The 18852-nt window shown below is 39.7% G+C and overlaps 2 protein-coding genes across 3 annotated transcripts; one reads left to right on the top strand and one right to left on the bottom strand.

The window, feature by feature from the left end:
• Positions 1–235: 235 nt before the first annotated feature.
• c10h1orf43 (chromosome 10 C1orf43 homolog) lies at positions 236–4151 on the top strand. 2 transcript variants are annotated; one of them, XM_067601484.1, is made up of 7 exons: positions 236–683; positions 1903–2004; positions 2105–2213; positions 2317–2370; positions 2472–2641; positions 2896–2954; positions 3086–4151. In XM_067601484.1, exons 1-7 carry the CDS (start codon positions 621–623, stop codon positions 3300–3302), a joined length of 774 nt encoding a protein of 257 aa, XP_067457585.1. In that variant the 5' UTR covers positions 236–620; the 3' UTR covers positions 3303–4151. The 2 variants fall into 2 exon arrangements, with proteins under 2 accessions (XP_067457585.1, XP_067457586.1); XM_067601485.1 differs by having other exon boundaries at positions 264–683; positions 2475–2641.
• Positions 4152–4449: 298 nt separating this feature from the next.
• tuft1a (tuftelin 1a) lies at positions 4450–16191 on the bottom strand. The gene is made up of 12 exons (XM_067601481.1): positions 15934–16191; positions 9547–9627; positions 8258–8359; positions 8047–8133; positions 7744–7794; positions 7521–7607; positions 6642–6752; positions 6322–6545; positions 6113–6218; positions 5928–6011; positions 5702–5796; positions 4450–5515 (listed from the first exon to the last, which is right to left on the bottom strand). The coding sequence occupies exons 1-12, from the start codon at positions 15991–15993 to the stop codon at positions 5443–5445; spliced, it is 1161 nt and encodes a 386-aa protein (XP_067457582.1). The 5' UTR covers positions 15994–16191; the 3' UTR covers positions 4450–5442.
• Between the last annotated feature and the right edge of the window lie 2661 nt (positions 16192–18852).

Here is an 18852-nt window from a genome sequence, read left to right as displayed (position 1 = left end):
TTGTGCACGAGTGTTGTGAGAAATGATAGTTTACAGTATTGAATCAGTGGGTCCACTCATGCATATAGATAGTACTGTGCATATAGATAGTCTGTAGGGATTTCAATATGAAGCTACACAAAAATAAAGGGTGTATAAATTGGGGAATTAAGCGGTATGCTGGTTTGTATCTTTTTATTTATGTGACAGTTGAAGCTGAAAATGACTGTATTCGCTGACAATAGTCTTCAAGTTTGCGTTTCTTTATCAATATTGTTTGTGTGTTGATTTATTTGTTTGCTGGGTGAGCCTGTGAAGTTACTTTCAACATTAGGTGGCACAAGAGGCCAGAGAAACAACGTCAGACGTGACATCACCTCTGCCCGTACCTGTCACGTGACTATCCCGGAAGTCAACAAACTAGACAGCGAAATGTAAAAAAAGAAAAAAAGAAGAAAAAAAAGAAGCACTTTACTCCTCTTAACTTCTCCGTTTTCTGTCTTTCGTTTAACGTCAGCTTCACGTATTAAAAGCGACTACTTAAATGAAACCGCCTGCCTTACAAATATCAACCGCTGGACGCACTTTGAAGTTGTTATTTAACGTTAACATTAATCAGTTTAATAAATATCTGCGTGAAAATGCGAAGTAATACTCGTCTGTCGAGCGTCAACGTTGTGCTTGTAATGGCCTACGGTAGTCTGGTGAGTTTATTGCGCATTGTTATCAGTAATTTTGATTTAACTGTGTTATAGCTGAGTCAAGTTTAAATGTTTAAACTCACGATGACAACAACCGAAATGTCAGCATAAGACATAAGAAACTGTTGGACTATCAAATGCTGAGGTCGACCCAGAATTTTACATGTAACTTGGCTCATTTTCCAGAGTTTCAGTATGTAAAACCCTTATTTCAAGGAGCTAAACTTACTTGCTATATTCTTATCCATAAACACAAAGTGCTGTCTTTACACATTAAACCAATGCATACAGTAGTTCGTAGAGTTCAATACCCATTAAAAGACACAGATCAGCACATCAATGCAACATGTGTTTGTAAACATTTCTCCTTATTTGAACCACTTGACATCATTAAATCATAATTGTTTATCACTTCACCAAATCTGCAATACTGTCAAAACATTGAAATGTATTGAGGTTTTGTTACATTAGTGTATATTGTGTATATTTATCTTTTATGTTTCCAGTATTACTTAAGTGTAGCTTACTGTATGTTAGATGATTGCTGATAACACAGAGTTAGTGATGTATACAAAATAGAAATATATGAAATACAGTCAAAATAATCATTTCACCTATATTCACAGTAATACAGTATGTTCACTAATAAAATAAAAGTTTTTAAAAGGGACCTTATTCTACATTCTTCTGAATACTGATATTTGTGTAATTTTTCAGATTACATGCTTAGGATTTTAAAAAATAATAAAATAAAATAATTGTACTTTTTGTGGTTTAAATACAGAAAGCACTTGCAAGCATTGGAAAGATAAAAATGTACCTTTGCCTTGAACAACTCTAAGCATTTCTGTATTAATAGCCTGATATACTTATGAGGCCATATTCTACATTCATAAGAGCAAATTTAAAGTTAAGCCCTGTTTTAACATGTTTAACAGGAAACCCAATAATCTATGTAAGCAGCTTTTGCTTCAAATAATGCAAAAAGCAGTTAAACATGTAAATGTATGTAGTAACTAGTAATATTAATATTTCCTTTTGTATTTTTTTTTTCAACTTTTCATTTTGATTTAATTATTTACATAATTTTTTTGTTGTGTTTTTCGTTTTATTATTTGGCTCTGTTTATCATCCCCTGGCATCTTGTTCACTACACTTGATTAAAGTAAATAAACAAACAAAAAAAATATTGGGGGTTATCTAACTTTTGACTTTCCTCTAGGTGTTTGTTTTGCTGTTCATATTTGTGAAAAGACAAATTATGCGATTTGCCATGAAATCTCGGAGAGGACCACATGTTCCCCTCGGCCACAATGCTCCTAAGGTAACACTCGCACCATTATGAACCAGAAGTGTGATCCTTCACAGTATGTTGCTGGTTAACTATAATATTGATAGCGTGGTGTTTCTTGTGTGTGCTGTAGGAGCTGAGACAAGAAATTGAAGCCAAACTGTGCCAGGTTCAGAAAATCCACTTTGAGCCTCGTCTGCTGTCTCCAGATGATGATCGGCTAAAGCAGAGAGAACAGTCTGGTAAGAGACATACAGAAAAACACTTACATCAAACTTGAAAGTATCTACAGCACATGAGTAGTTTTTATGCCAGTGAATGGAGGAGTCTGTGTGTTTGTTGCAGGTTGCTGTGACTACCTGTACAGGATGAGAGCACTGGATGCCGTCAGAGACACTGGTAAGATTAATCCTGACCTTAATCACAGTTTGGATTGCTTTCACCACGACAGAGTATGAATCCCTCCACACTATCACTCTAATACCAGCACTGTCTGTCAGTAGATCTCCCTTTCCGTCAACTGGGAGGAACGTCTACCGCTGTGACGGGGAAAAGATTTCGGACCTGGCTTCTGCAGCTGCGAAATTCCCACTGCATGTCCCGAGACAGCCAAAGCTCTCTCATTGACACTGTGCTGGATGGTTACAATAGAGCACGTCATGGTGCAGAGGTCAGTGTGTGTGTACCACAGACACACTGTCATTAATTCATCTCATCAAACAGTCCAAATTAATAACAAGTAAATTGAATTTAAAAACTTTGAAAAGTCAGACAGATACAGTAAATATGAGAGATTGTAAAAAAAAATATATATATAAATGTTATAAATATTTGAACATTTTAAATGTGTTTAAAGACAGATTTTGAAGGGTGAATTGTGTGTGTCCTGCATGTCTTTACTGATGTCCTCATTAATGTCTGTAGGCTTTTGGTGAAGCAGAATTTCTAAAATACCAGGAAGCTCTAACAGAACTGGCCTCTGTGTGAGTAATCACAACTCTTTTCCCCCCCACTGCACTCTCTTACTCCCTCACAGCTTTTCTTTTATGCTAATCCCAACATGGAATGTTAATTATACACCGGGAACAATCTGTTTCTCCCTTCGTCCCTTCAGTGTGAAGTCTCACAGTAGCAGCAGCACTCCGAGCCAGTACCACCAGACCGCAGCAAAAGACTTGACCACCATCACAGAGCCTGCGAGCTCCTCCTCGTCCCCCACCCAAACCACCTACCTCACATCTGCAGCACAGCAGCGCAGCAAGCGGCCAAGAAACTTTATGGAGCTTAAGAACTTCAAAGACAACTACAACACTCTGGACAGTACGTTCTGAAAATATGTAACGTCTGCCTAAAGGAAAGGTCAAGGAGAAGGTAGCAGTGCCGGTGATTAAAGTGCCTATGAGTGGCGACTGCCAGATAGTTACAGAGTGAACACTGCCTTTATATTCTAAACATATTGCCTGGTTACAGTATATTGCATATCAGACTACTGAGACAGTGCTCTTAACCTAAGTGTAGCTTATGCATTTATTCTGTATTATTGCAAGCATGAGTGCTAAATTTGGGTAGACTATAGTAGGGGACTATAGTAAGTAGGGTTGATTTGACCAAAATAAAACTACAGCTATGGGGCTATGCAATGGCATAAGACAATCAGTATTTATTGCACAATGTAAAGGCCTATGCAGACTTGTTAAAATTAATTGTGCGTAAATGTGCTAATAGTTACCAGTGTTAATTGTTACTTCACACACAAAAAAAAGCACTGTTAATGCCACTTGTGTTTACATCTATGTGTCTCTGCTGTTCATTTGTTGCAGTGAATTCGACAGCAGGTTTTTTTTTTTTTGTTAAGCCTTAAACTGGTGTTTTACAGAAGCCATACTTGCTTTAATGAATTTTGATGATTAAGTGCTCTTTTAATTTAATCACTTCTCTCAGTGCAATGTAATTTAACAGTACTCCAGTGCATTAATGCACTGCGTTGATGTGCATTATTACATCTGGGGCAGTCTCTTTTGTGACTTTTGTCTTCTTTTTCTGTTTGAGGTAGTCTGGGCCCCACAAGTCTGAACTGTTTATTTCATTTGGGATAAAGGGTTCCCAGTGAGCCTGAATGATTTTTTTCTGTGAGGTACTTACTGTACAAGTTGCCATCCAAATAAAACTGTGACAGACGAGTGTTGTATGATGTGTTTACACAAGGTCAGTGCAGTTTGCCAACTTGTAGTATACATAGTGTCCAGGAGAGGGCGCCCCCTTCTTAGTATCTACTTAAAGTATCAGTCAAAAGTTGGACACTTTCTTTCAAATGAATGGGAAGGTGTGTCCAAACTTTTGACTGGTACTGTAAATGTTCTCAAAGGTAAAATGAAGCATTGTATTCATTTTCAGGGATTTTTTTTTTTATTTTACACTGAGAACCACAAACACAGATGAGAGATTAGAATATACTTCATACAAAATCCCCTCTACAACAGCTGTCTAGAGGTTTTATTTAATATAAATAAATACAAAGGAGAAAGCTGTTAGGCAGAAATCACATCAAATCACATTCATGAATGTTATTTACAAAAACACAGTGAACAGGAACTGAAATGCTTTACAAGAAATATGAAGGATAACAACACTTCTATGAAGCTATTATGTTGCTAAATATCTTCACTGCCTCTGACAATGTTGTTTTTCCTTCCGCAGACCCCTTCCTCACATTTTCATAAAGTGCCCGACAGTGGTCTAGGGCTTAAAAAACACATAATTATTATTATTATTTAAAAATGGCTCCACTGGAAGAACAACTTAAATACCTTTTATAGGCTACAGTCAATATTTACACATTAACATCAAAGTGAGCCATGAATGAGTGACTGATGAGTACAAGAACACAGGATTTAGATCATCTGGTTAATGATTTTTTTTTTACATGAAACTGATCTGTCATGAGAGTGTAGTTAGCCATTTTAATGCTACATTTCTGTATATGGACTTGATAACAACATAACGGCAAAAGGTCTGCCATCCTGCACTTTACACAGCAGTTCTGTTTTGATTTAACAATATCAACTCAAAGGTCAAAAAAGTAATCAAAACAGGGCAGGGCAAGAAAACACTTGCATACAATATGAAGTATTACATGCAAAACTTAAAATGCACATCAGCTGAATCAGTATGTTTAATGTATCTACATTAAAGCTGACACACAGTCATTCAAAATGCACACGCACAGACACACAACAAGCCCCAGTGTGTGTGCGTGTGTGTGTGTGTGTGTGTGTGTGAGCCAACAAACACCACACAGTTTCCTTCAAGAGTGTACACGGTGCAAATGCTTAGTGTTAGTGTTGCCATTCGAGAAGCTCATAACAAATGGTAGTACAGTGGAGCCGCTGTTTGGTTTCAGTCTGCATTCAAAACAGTTTGGTGGTTCTGAGCTTTTCCCTCCAATAACTGTCTTCTCTCTGCATGGTCGCTTCATGACTTGATCTCGATGACTTTGATGAATGGGAGGGGTTTGTTAGAAGAGTTGGACGGCCTGATTGGTTTACTAAGGAGACAAGAGGAAGAGAGAGAAACAGCATGAAAACAATTCACCAGTATGCAACTTACTGTATGCAGGTGTACGACTAGATTTGGTGGATATTTGAGTGTGAGTGAGTAAATGTGTGTGTTTGCATGTATTGTTTAAGGCCATGTTTGCAGGTGTACGAATCTGAAGGGTAAAATAAATTACCTGTAGACAATCTGAGGGTTACGCTCTGATGAAAGGTAGGAATTAGACCGTTGCCCTCCCAGGAAGTAGTCCATCTGGTCATGCATCTCTCGGTTCTGCACACACAGGAAGTCACAGGGTCAGTTCACATTATTCCAGTAAAGAAAAAAAAAAAAAGGTGTTTCTCACTCCCACTGAAATGTCATAAAAAAAGACATTTTTATGGGAGACAGAAAGCAGCCCTCACCTCAGCCTCTAAGAAAGCTACTTTCTCCTCCAGCTCTTTGATCACGCGGTCCCGCTCCTGGATCACCATGCGAGAGTTCTGGAGCTAAAGACGAGCAAACACACAGTCAAACAGTGAGGCCTGCACAAATATGAACACGGAGATGATGCGTTTGCTCTGCAGATTCTCACACATGTGAGTCTCACCTGTTCAATCATGTGTCTGACTTTCCTCTGCTGGCATTTCAGCATGTCGTCCAGATGGTGGATCTTTTCTTTGAGTATAGCCACCTCCTTCTCCAACTGCTCAGTCCTAAAAATACATACAGACAGTTATAAGACACTACCAGTGATTGGATTGTCACTGATTGGGAAAGAATACATTTTTCTGTTTGTTTGTATGTGTATTAGCTGACCTCTGCTCTCCTTTGTGGCCCTCCTCCCTGATCTTGCGTAGTTCTCGGAGTTCTTCCTCGCGGTTGCGGATAGCCTCCCTCAGGGTGGAGCTCTCCTGCTCCATCCCTCCCAGCAGCCTCTGGAGCTCTTCAATGCGCTTGTCTTTCTTCTCGCTGGCTTCTTCTGTGCTCTTCAACTTCTCTTCCTGTTCGCTCAGACATTCCCTCAGCCTGCTGCCTTCAGCCTAGAGACACAGGGAGTTTAGTGCATCCGAAATACAGAGTACATTATTTGTAACAATGCATAATGAATGTAAAAACAAGCTATATGTCTATGCTACCTGCAGCCTGTCTTTCTCCTCCTGGTGTTTCTTCTCTGCATCTTGGAGCTGCGCATATAAGCGCTTACTGACTTCTCTCAGTTTGGTTCTCTCTGCTTCATCATCTGCTTCCTGACAAAGAAAGAATGAAAGGTTAGATCAGCAGATAGATACTTTTATAATGATGTAATGTAAAATCTTGTTTATGTTGAGGAGTGAACAAAGCAAGCCCAGTGGGTGTGGCTGTCATAATAAAGAAAACAGGCGTAGTAATGTGCGTCACTGGAGCGGTTGGATCATGTATTTCTTCCCTACTTCTGCAACACTGCTGTGAGTAAAACGTAGTGTGACTCACAGATAAATGCTATAATTGGTACAAAAACAATTAAACCAAAACACAATTATGTCAGCGCTGATGGTTTCGTATAAAACAGTGCTGACATGCAAATAGTAGTGGTTGCTAAAAGTGCGTGGCTCAAAGACAGCAACATAACTATTAAAGGATGAAGCATCTGTGGAATGCTGGGAACAATGAGGAGGGACTGAATACAATAACACATGCAGGCAGAGGAACAGTGTGTGCTGGAACAGCCCTCTCGCACATTTTCATACACCCTGGGGTGCTGTAAGCAGATTTACTCTCGCTGTCATTTGAATCCTCTCTTTTACTCTATATCACGTATCTGTTTGTCCCCCTGTTTAACTTTACACCTGCTTTCCTTTTGTGCCTCTGGGGTTGAGTGTCAAGCGATCGCTTTACAGGCATCAAATGAACCACACTGGCACACAATGTCCCCACAAGAAAGTGCGTGCAAGGTTTGATACGTGCATTGCTCCAGCGTACATATACTGTCTACACACAACCTTGAATAAAGGTTGTTCACATGAGAGGCTGCTCACCTGTTCCTCAGCTTTAGCTCCTCCCTTGGTGGCAGATGAGACACTCTTTTTGAACGGAGTGCTGACCCTCCACCCGTTTGTGTGCGGCTGGAGAGAGAAAAGAAGGAAACGGGCAAGGGAAGAGTGAAAGATGAGGATGAGAGAGGTGGAGGAAATACCATTAAGCATACAGGATGTGACTTAAACAATAGCAAGGGCACAAAGCAGCTCAAAATAGACCTACCTTGGTTTTGGCTGCCATTTGCTCCCTCAGTGACTTCAGGCAATATCTCACCTGTGTGAAATACAAACATAATGGTGAGTTACTGAGATATTATTTTTTAAAATAATAATTCTGTGTGTTTTCAGTAGATGGAACATATGACGTTCATCATGAGCAGAGGGAGAACAAGAGAGGAGTGTAAGAGCCGTGAGGAACATGCAAATTCTTACATAATCCAGGATTCAGGGTTGAGATAACGTAACATCAATGTGTGTTTGTGTATAAGTGAGACACTCGAGAGTTAGATTCTGTCCAGAGACTGACCTCCTGTATCTGTGAAACTTCATCTGACAGCATCTTCAGGCTCTGCTGATGTCTCTGCTGCTCTTGTTTGCGGGCTTCTAGATACACCTACAACAGAGAGGGACACATGGATGTTGAACTCCAGAGAAATCATGAAAAATAGTCATACATATCATATTTAGAAATAAAAACAAACAAAAAAACAAAACATCAGTCAATGTGCCACACCCACCTTGATGACCTCCACCTGCTCCTCTGTAGATTTCACCGGTTCCTGGGTCAGAGCTGTCCTGTCACTGGCCGGCTGCACAAGTGCGAACGCACGTCCGATTGGCTGGAGAGATTAGAAATCAGAGGAGTTAACAGTGTTGCGAGAGCATGAGAGGATGGGTGTGTACATTTCCAAACATCATAAGCAATTGTGAACATGAATGAGGTCACTGTGCTTTGTTAACACTAGAGGAGGAGTTGGTGCACGTTTCTGATTAATATTGCAAAACAGTATTTGGAAGAACACCAATGAATTCCTGTCATGGATTTAAAACTTAAAATGAAGGTGTCAGGACCATCTGACATGAAAGATGCATTTAAACTGTTTACTGGAAAAACTGAATGCGTCAAAAATAAACTCTTTTCTTCAGTCGTGTCCTGAGTAAATTATTCTCAAGTGTATATGACTGACTATGAGGCTCTATAATCAGGAGGCAAAAACATTTAGCCATAATCACTATGGAGATCTAAAGTATCCCATAAACATCTTGTGCTTCTTTGGAAGTGGTGGACAGACTTGGTTAAAACCATAAGCAGAGAGAGAGAGAGAGAGAGAGAGAGAGAGAGAGAGAGAGAGAGCGAGAGAGCGAGAGAGCGAGAGAGCGAGAGAGAGAGAGAGAGAGAGAGAGAGAGAGAGAGAGAGAGAGAGAGAGAGAGAGAGAGAGAGAGAGAGAGAGAGAGAGAGAGAGAGACACGCAGAAGAAGGTGGGGAGATGTTATGTAACTCTGCCACTCTGGTGGTCCCCTTTTTTTATATAACTTTGGCGCTGGTTTTGGTTGAACAACGGTTGTGTTGAGAAGTTTTGAGCAGCTCTGTGTAGGAACCACGCCAATGAAAGGCTGATGGTAGCTATGGCATGTTTACATGTGGTTTGTGTCTCTGTATGGTTTGTGTGTAGGAATGCGGCGTGATGCGTGCGTATGTATGTACAGTAGCGCCGAGAAACACACAAATACTGTGAAAATAATCATAAGAAATTGCAGATCATTCTCCCTCATGTCTTACAACAAATATGACCCAATGTATCCACAAAAAAGATATATTTAAACGTTGCAACATGGTATCTAAAAAAGATTATAGCAGAACTTGATTGAGGCATCAAGTATCCAAATCATGTATTTAAAACACTGACTGAATTCATGCTACTTTCCATTATTATTCTTTGTTGTTCTAATGTTCAGATTATGTTGATTGTTCTGGTGTAACAGTCTAGATTGTAGGCCAAGTTATCATGTGCAAGAAGTTCTTACCTTGTCCCTGTGCTGCTGCTCTGCGCTCCGAGCTGCCTGGTGCTGGTCGTGCAGTGTGAGCCGCAGTCGCCTGCACCCCTCCTGAAAAAGCCGATGCAGAAAAGGAGAAGATGAAGTGAATCCACAAAGAGACCGTTATGTGATGGAGAGACTGATTGAGCACTATTTTCAGTTGGAGAAAAAAAAAAGAGGAGGAGAGACTGAGTCATACTCACTGGGCGAGACAGAGAAGGAGGGAGAGAAGGGCAGTATCCAGTAAGAAGAGAGGGGTGCAAGCGTCAGAGAGAAAGCAAAAGTTTTTCACAGCTGGACAGAGACAGATTGTTTGATTTAAATTGTGTGCTATGGACGTCATAGGGACTTAGGCGGAAACTCTCCAAATGCTCACAGCCAATTGGAAGAAGTGGCTGGATTTCTGGGAAAGGGGGCAGAAAATGTAATGTCAAGCTAGACGGAACATTTCCATGGCAACGAAATCCCACAGTAGCCATAAACACTCTGGCGCGCGAACAATATGAGAGGGAGGAGTAAGTCAGAGACAAAACAATGCACAGATGCAACACTGGACAAACAAACAGAAAAAAAAGGAAAAAAAGCAAAACACACAGACCTTCCCAGTTTTCCTTTTTTTTATTTTTAGATGATTTTTTTTGGAACTTTGCCTTTTTTTATTTGAGAGTTAGTATAGCGAGACAGGAAATAAGGGAAAAGAGGGGGATGTAGTATGCAACAGGGGACCCCAAGCTGGGAATCTGTGGAGCTGTGGACGTTGCGGTTTTATGGTATGCACTTTAACCATAACGCAACCAGGATGCCCATTCTCAGTTTTCTTTTAGACTCAGGATAGAAGTCCCTTTAACAGGAAAAGTCTCAGCCAGGATGTGTGTGGGTGTGTGTCCTCCGGCTCAGGGAACCCCCTTATAATTGATACGCAGTGTGTCTGTGTGTGTGTGTGTGTGCAAGTATAAGTATGTGGATGTGAGAGAGGAGGTCAAAGACATTATATAACTCACGCTGTTCTGTTTATGTGTCGTTGTGTATTCCCTGTGTTTAAATTTATGTCAACTCTGAGACACAGAACAGGCAAAGAAGGAATGGATGCAATGCTCTGCGGTGGTTAAATACGGCAAACAAACGCACACATGCAACCAATTACATAACTGAAGAGCACAAATCATCACATTCATTGGTGATATATTATATTGCCCATAATTGGTTAGTAAGAAATGAATCTGGTGGAGGATTACCATGTGTGCATTTCTCTATGAGAGTTTGGAGTATGCTTGACTGGGTGTGTGTGTATTTTCATTTGTTATTTATCCTCTTGTACAGCCGTATTTGGTTTCGTTGTTTTCCTTTGGTACATAACATGCAGGACAAAAGGTTCAGTATGTTACCTTGCACACCCTGTTTCGGCAGTTGACAAGACAATCTCACCTCAAGGTCCATTTAGTAGCTTCAACTATATCTCTTGATTAGAGCTGCAAGGATTTGTTGAATCACCATTTATTTGACTGACAGAAAAATAACCTGCAACTTTTTTTTTTTTTATAAGTGATTAATCACTTCAGTCATTTTTAAAGTAAAAATGCCAAACATTCCCCAGTTCTAGCCAGTCATTTGTGAGGATTTGCTGCTTTTCTTAGTCTTATGTGATGGTAAATTCAATATTTTTTTATTTTGGACTGTTGGTGGAACAAAACAGGCAATATGAGGACATCACCTTGGCTTTTAGGAATCTGTGACGGACATTTTTCACAGTTTTTTGGCATTTCATAGACCAAACGATTACTCGGTTAATAGAGAATTTAATCAGCAGATTAATCGATAATGAAAATAAACATCAGTTGCAGCCCTACTTGTGATCTTCATCAGCAGATGCCCAGTTGTAGGTGGTAAAATTTCCATTTTGAAGTGCTCAAAAAAAAGAAGATTTTTACATCTATAATCAGGTGATATACTCAAAAGCTGCAGAACAGCTACTAAAGTGAGATTTGTCAACTGCTGCTTCAAATATCAAGACTGAATTTTTAAGCTTGATTGTTTTGGCAGCTTATGAATGGCATTCAAAGCGAATAAAGGCACTTCTACTGTGTAGAAACCACGACGTCTGATATGCAGAGTGTGCTGGCCATGATGTTAACCAGACAGAGGAAATGAACTGGATTGTGTTGCGTAATGCCATGATAAAGAACGGCGAGATGTTATGAAAGAAAAGCTGTGTAGCATACAGGAGGTCTTTATGATTAACCGGGTATCTGCTCAGGAAGTAGAGTAATGGAAGAACAAGCAGAGAGAAACAGATGAGCCTGAAAAAGCCATGAGAGATCAGAAAAGGAGTAACAAGAACAATACAAGTGGGCAGAGGAAATAACAGATGGTCAGCCACAACAAACAGGACTTAGGAAAATGAAAGCAAAAAATTCCTCCCTTATTCAACATGCTTTCCTCTCAAATTACACCTGAAAGCTCTAATAGGGAAGGAAAAGAGAAGAGGGGGAGAGAAAGGGGAACAGTGGGAGAGTTGTTAAGAAGGAATCCATCATTATACAACTTCTCTGGCCCCTCATAGACAACCAAAGACTCTGCTAATCCTCGCTCTGCCATCAACTATTTACACACTAGCCTCTCTGTCTATTTTCTCTTTCATATCCACACACACAAATGACATCTATATCACCTACAAAGATAACCTGTAATACTAGACTTTCCCGGGGACACAGACAAAGGGACCAGTGGGATGTGCTCATGGACGGTGACGCATGCATGCACACGTACACAGCCGTTCGCGCGCGGGGAAACACACACATATACATATACACATACACAAAGTACACACTACCTTTATAACAAAGCAGAAATCTGAAACTAAGCACACACAGCGGCCACACTGCTGGGTACACCGACAATAGGCACAAAAGATCACGGGGTACGGCCAGGCTGAAGGGCTTAACGAGTATGAAGACGCTTTTGTTTTGGATTTTGGCATCAGGAGGCCTGTAAATCATCTGGGTTAAATTAGCTGAGGGGGGTGACTACCTCCCTGGGAATGCTGCTGATAAACAGAATCTGGGGCAAAAGGAAAGATATTACTTAAAGCTCTACGTGATATATAAAACCACAAAGATTATATGAAGGTGTTCTGATTTCTGAAGTGGTTGTGATAGTAAATCATCCTTCTTGTGCCTCCAGGTGCTGTACCTGCATTCTACAAGCAACTCCTCAAGTGTTTGTGAGTTTGTATGCGTGACTGCACTTCGCCATCCATTAAATCACTCCGTCCCTCTGCTTTCCCAAACCTGCTGCACAGATGTCACTTATGTCGTTAATCCATCTGCGTCGTAAACCTTCTGCCGATGAGGCCCTGAGCCGACAGGTGTGAGCTGACAACACAGGTGCTGCAGGCATCGCTTTGAATGTTTTTACTAGTGCAAAAGTCATACTTCCTTCAATACCGTACTTATATATGGAATAAGGAAGATAAATTTGTTTTTCTAAAAATCCTTTGTCATCATTAGCATAACCTGCCAAACTCCTCTGTGTTTAATGTTGTCTTAACACAAACAGCTGAGCAGGAACTTTGCTGTAGTAAAATACAGTTTAAACTTAGCAAAGCTACGACAGAGACGCAGAAATATTTGATCGAAGAATAAGTAAACAAGACTAAGAATTGTGGCAGGAATGGAATGGGAGGACAAGATCAAACAACATTTGACTCGCTCATCCTAAGCAGGTACTGGTGAGTTTTAGGTAGAGCTTCAACAATTAGTCAATTAATTGGCAACTATTTTGATCATCATTTTAGTCATTTTTCATGACACAATGCCACATTTTGTTTCACAAAATGGTTGTGTTGAGAAGTTTTCATATCATATATGTTTCATATGTCATATATGATAATAAATTAAATACCTTTGGGTGTAGACTGTTAGCTGGACAAAGCAAGTGATTTGAATATGTTCCTTTAGGTTATGGGAAATTAAGATGGGCATTTTTCACTATTTTTTGACATTTTATAAACTAAATGATTAATCGATTAATGAAAAAAAGAGCAGATTAATAGGTAATGAAAATGATTAGTTTAAAGTATGTCCTCTCTTGATTAAATCATTTAGCATCTAACAGCTCATGTCACTTGATTAGTTGCCGTTTAAAAGGATAGTTAAGTGTTGACTGACTGTGAGTCCTTACTCTTCAGTTAGTCAACAGTCTGTGCAAACTAAAAGGTTAAGTAAACTTAAAGGGAAGAGTCGAGCTGGGGTGTGAAGTGAAACGTTTGTTGGATTGTGTGTGTGTTACCATCATGTGAATACCTGACTAGGTGGACCATGACCGTATACGGCTAGCCTAGGAGCACAGTCCTGAGTCATGAAGTGAGATAGACTTGTCCTATATCAGTGAGTTCCCTCACTGATAAGAGTATATTTTCTACAGAAAATAAGAGAAACTCTGTTTATTTTTCCTTCTCTGTGTTGTGTGTGAAGCAGGTGTGCCCCTCTCGTTCCTCTACATAGATGCATGTATATGTCATGTTTGGCCCATTCCCAGCCAGTGATGTCAGACACTCCTGACTGAGATGGTGACTGAGTATAAGGAAAAACGGAGGGAATGTCTGAAGTCACACAACGCAGGGAAACTAAATGTCTGGAGGGATAATTGTGGCATTATTTAAAAAGTGCCTGAGAGGACAGAAAATGGTTTCGGTATATTGCGTCATTACGTTTATGGGAAATTGCACCACAAGTTTCAAATCATTTTATGAATAAAAAGGTTAAATTTGGTCAATTTTTTAAACTTTATAGAACATTTTGTTTCATATCCAGAGCTGGTTGTTCCTCCTCTTTAGTTTCACATCATATCATCTCAATTCCGGGAAACTCACATATCAACAAAACAACACTGAAGGCTTTTCTCTGCTACATCAGGCACATTCCTTCTCCTCATGTATCCTTACAGACGTATCCCTGATTAATAGTAAGGGTGTCAGTTTTATTTATTATCTTTCAAACGTGCACAGTCATTTCTGTATGTTACATGTAGAAGTAAAATACTTCGGCTCCTATATTTAGTCTGACCTGTATAACCATATCAGATATGTAAATACTGTAGCTGTATGATTATTTGACTATGGGATTTGTCTCTGATAAAGACGAATTTGTGTTCTGTATGAAGGTGATGCAAATGTGGTAGCAGCTACGTGTTAAAATGACAACAATATGACAACTTGAATAAACGCTGAGAATATATGGAGTTTCACATATTGCTTCATGACACATTCTCACACAATTAAATCAGTTCATTAGAAGTGTGATTGGTGCTGCCCTTTGTACACTTTGTACCCTTTTTGGCGGTTGAACTGTTACACAACAGTCACTCTCATTTAAGTCTGGACCTTTAGCATTGACACAGATGTACAATCAGGCTTTTGGATTCTGCACTCGTATCAAAAACTATTAACTACTATAACCATAATCAGTTAGATTTTATTCAACACAATCCTGGCTGGGAGGTTTGTCTCTATTAGAGAAAATAATCTGATATGAGCGCAGCCGATCTGTCTGCTGCCTCTACTATTGAGCTCAGCAGGAGGCAGCTGATAATATGAAAGTGTCTTGTTGCTCCGCAACCTCATAAACCACAGTGCAGGTTAACAGTCTTCTTTTACAGGTGAGGTAAATGATTAAACCATTACTATACAGACAGTGGACAGGGGTAAAGCCTGATGCGTGACTTGGGAAGCTGCTGATCACTCATTAAAAAGTATCAGGCAGTAAAGCATGCACGCAAATCAAAGAAGAGTGCAGTTTAATCCTGTTTAAAACAACTTCACATGCACAGGTGGTGCTCATACTGCACCAGCAAAGCTTTAGTTTCCTGAGCTGCCTTCACTGTCTGTCACAACTGCAACTGTAAGCTCTTAAATGATGTGAGCAGAAGGCACCTGTGACAGGCACAGATGTTAACTTAATACTGAGCTTCTGTCTCTACATCTACAGTATGTGTGCACGGTGGGTCTTGGGAGGTAGGGGGCTAATACTTTAATTACTAGACCAGAGACTTAATTGTAAATACAACACTTAGAACAGATGAGGATACTCAGCCTAAAGATCCATGACAGAATCACAAAATAACACAGAGCCTCCACAAAAGTCCACAAAATTGAGCAGTAAAGAAAAACAATAACTGAAAAAGGACAAACAGATTCAAAAAATTGAGCAAAAAGTGGGAGAAAAAGTAGTTTTTTTCTCTTGGTGTTCTGGTTAATGCATCAATCCATGCATTGCTTATGTTTCCCATAATGCGCCCATAATTGAAATAAACACATTCAAGTCTACTTATAATTAAATAGAAGAAGGAAAAACACCTGTGAATGAATAAGTAACTTACCCCATGTTCTTGGTTTCTGATGTCCTCAAATGTGCACAGACTTCTCGTCACTCCGTTCATCTTCCGTCACTAATATAATAGTAAATACTCCACAGATAAATAAATAAATCAAATGATGAATTAATATATAAAGCTTCCTTCCTCCGTGAAAAGAATTTGTCAATATCTGTCTGCTGCTCGTCCACGGTAGCTGCTGCTGTTATCAGTCCTCTGACCCGGTGTGTTCATGTGTGTGCTGCTCCTTCCTCTCTGGCTGCCTCTCAGCACACTTTTGTGATCGCGTCACTGTGGGAGTGATCCACGCCTGCCCGCCCACTAGCACACCGAAACAGCCAAATAGGGCACTGTGGGAACAGGGGATTTCTTTACTGGGAGGGTCAGTACACGGCTGGAAGTACCTGCTGGCTCCAGTACGGCAACTTCTGGCACAATAGTTTTCAGGAACTTTACATTGTAACGCCTGACTGTTACTTTAGGTGATGACAATGTTCCTTCGCGCTTGTGTTCACTCCTAATCTGTTAAACAACTGTACAAAATACAAGAGGAGTGGAGGATAAGCTTTTCTGGGACTTTAAAGGGTCTGTGTGTAGGATTCAGAGGGGACCGATTGGCAGAAATGGAATAAAACATTCAAAAGTATGTTTTCATTAGTGTATAATAATAAAATAAGATGATTTATGGTGTGATGTCATCCACACATAAAGACGATAATAATTGTTTTTAATGTGGTGGTACAGCCAGAAGAATACATTGTGTATGTTGGCAAGAAATTGCAGAGCAGTAAACTGACACAATCAATTGTGTATTGGCAGCAGCATTGGCATGTACTGTGTATTGTACTTAACTTTTTCTTGATTGAACATTTAAAGGTGCAGTGTGTAGGATTTAGTGGCATCTAGCAGAACAGACTTGGCAGAAATTGAATATAATATTGACAAGTATATTTTTATTATTGTACAATCACCTGAAAATAAGGATCTTTGTGTTTTTGTTACCTTAGAGGGAGCCCTTTATATCTACATAGGAAGCGAGTCCTCTTCCTGCCATTTTGCACCACCATATTGCTACAGTAGCTCAGAACGGACAAACCAAAACACTGGCTCTAGAGAGGGCCTTCTGTGTTTTTTGCAAGGTTTGCAGCCACCGTAGGTTCTCCTACGCGCTTGGAAGGGGAGGATGAGGATGGGTGTGGGGGTAATCAGTTGGTTGCAATCTTCAACCTCACCACCACTTAAACCTACACATGGGTCCTTTAAGGTGTTTCATCAGCTTAACGTCGTGTCAGACTAGCAACAGTAACAATGCAAAACAGTTTCTCAGTGAAAAAAAATAGCGTAGGTCAACATGTCCTACAGCATTATTTCCCATTTACAACATCATGATTATTGTGTTATGGTGGTAGCCGCTATAAAGACTAAAACAATTTTATTCAACTGTCCAAAGACAATGTCTTCTAAATGTTGATCAGTGCACAGCTCAGTTTATCCATAAATTATTAACTGTTAGGTGTATCTCCTGACTGAACCTGACAAAAAGTGTCTACTAGGCTTACAAAGCAATGGAAAACAACAAGAATTCAATTCAGTGATTTAAGGATTGTTATGGTGTTTTTTCACACGTTTTATTCATCATAAAGTAATTTATATTCAATTTTAACCTCTTATCAGTATCTGCTCCATTTTCCAAAGCATCCTTAAATGTTTTTCAATGTTTTTTCTGAAGTTTAAAGAAGGCCGTACAGTATTAAAATGACTTTGCAGAGACTTGGAGCTTGTTTGAGATAATCTCCCACAGTGGACATCATGCTACTCTTAGTTTTGTTAAAGTTGCCTTACTGTTGTCTGGTTAATACCACACAGACATTTCATGTCTGTACTTACAACTGTATTGCCACAAAAGGACAATGCAGCTTTGACAAAAATAAATGCAGACTTGCTCACTGTGACCTATGAAGCCAAGTCTATTTTATTTATAAAGCCCAAAATCTCAACTCGCAAATTTGGCTTCAAGGGTTTTTACTCTCTGTACAGCATGACGACCTTTATCCTTACTTCCTCACCCTTGGTTCAGATAAGGGCTCCAAAAAAAACAAACATTTGAAAGTCTTTGAAATCAATTGAAACTGGAATGTAGGGAAAACACATTCAGAAATATAAAACTCTCTAAGAAAATTGTCAACAGCACTGTAAAATATGTAGTAAATAGGCTAAAACATGCTGAATGAATCAGATTTATTACTGTATTTCGAGTGTTCTTACAGCATTTCATAACACAATATGAGCAACATTTTTCCGGAGTTGACTGAGGTCACACAAAAGGAACAAGATGACAAATCACAAGTAACAGAACAAGCTTTTCTCCGCTGGCATTTAGCTGAGTCCAGCGGCAGCTGAACCAGGCCGGCACAGACCTCAAATTGGATAAAGACTTTAATGGCATTAATGGCTGTTGAGGAGCAAACAACAGCTCACTGTGGCATACGAGGGATGATGCTAAACACATCTGAACCAGCAACAGAAACAACACGCACAGAAACAGATTATCTCACATTCATCGGACAATCATTAATATATTTAAAAAGTGAGATTTTTAATAAGTAAATGTTTTTCGGATAACGCTTCATTGCAATAGATTGCCAACCAGGAATGTACTTTTATATCAGAGTGGGTGTTCATTTTAACGGTTGATTTATCCGTTGGAATGAGGCTCTCCCACACACTCACACACACACACACACACACACACACACACACACAAAACCAGAACATACCAACAAAAAACACACCTAAATCTTCATAAGTCATCATGTGTCCCAGTGTGTGAGGCAACAATATGGGCCATAATTATGTGTTTACATCACACAGTCGACCACACTCAGACAGACTGATCCAGAGATCAGACGGCGGACAGTTACGAGA

The sequence above is a fragment of the Thunnus thynnus genome, chromosome 10 (genome assembly GCF_963924715.1).
Source record: "Thunnus thynnus chromosome 10, fThuThy2.1, whole genome shotgun sequence".
NCBI classification, from domain to species: Eukaryota; Metazoa; Chordata; class Actinopteri; order Scombriformes; family Scombridae; genus Thunnus; species Thunnus thynnus.
This window is presented reverse-complemented; position numbering and strand designations above follow the sequence as displayed.

Excerpts from the sequence above, each read along its gene's own strand:
- c10h1orf43 (XM_067601484.1), top strand. The coding sequence starts at position 621 with ATGCGAAGTAATACTCGTCTGTCGAGCGTCAACGTTGTGCTTGTAATG. Across the intron at positions 2,214-2,316 it reads AAAGCAGAGAGAACAGTCTG|GTTGCTGTGACTACCTGTAC; the intron begins GTAAGAGACATA and ends TGTTTGTTGCAG. Across the intron at positions 2,371-2,471 it reads GGATGCCGTCAGAGACACTG|TAGATCTCCCTTTCCGTCAA; the intron begins GTAAGATTAATC and ends ACTGTCTGTCAG.
- tuft1a (XM_067601481.1), bottom strand. The coding sequence starts at position 15,993 with ATGAACGGAGTGACGAGAAGTCTGTGCACATTTGAGGACATCAGAAAC. Across the intron at positions 9,628-15,933 it reads TCAGAAACCAAGAACATGGG|GAGGGGTGCAGGCGACTGCG; the intron begins GTAAGTTACTTA and ends CGGCTTTTTCAG. Across the intron at positions 8,360-9,546 it reads AGCAGCAGCACAGGGACAAG|CCAATCGGACGTGCGTTCGC; the intron begins GTAAGAACTTCT and ends TAATCTCTCCAG.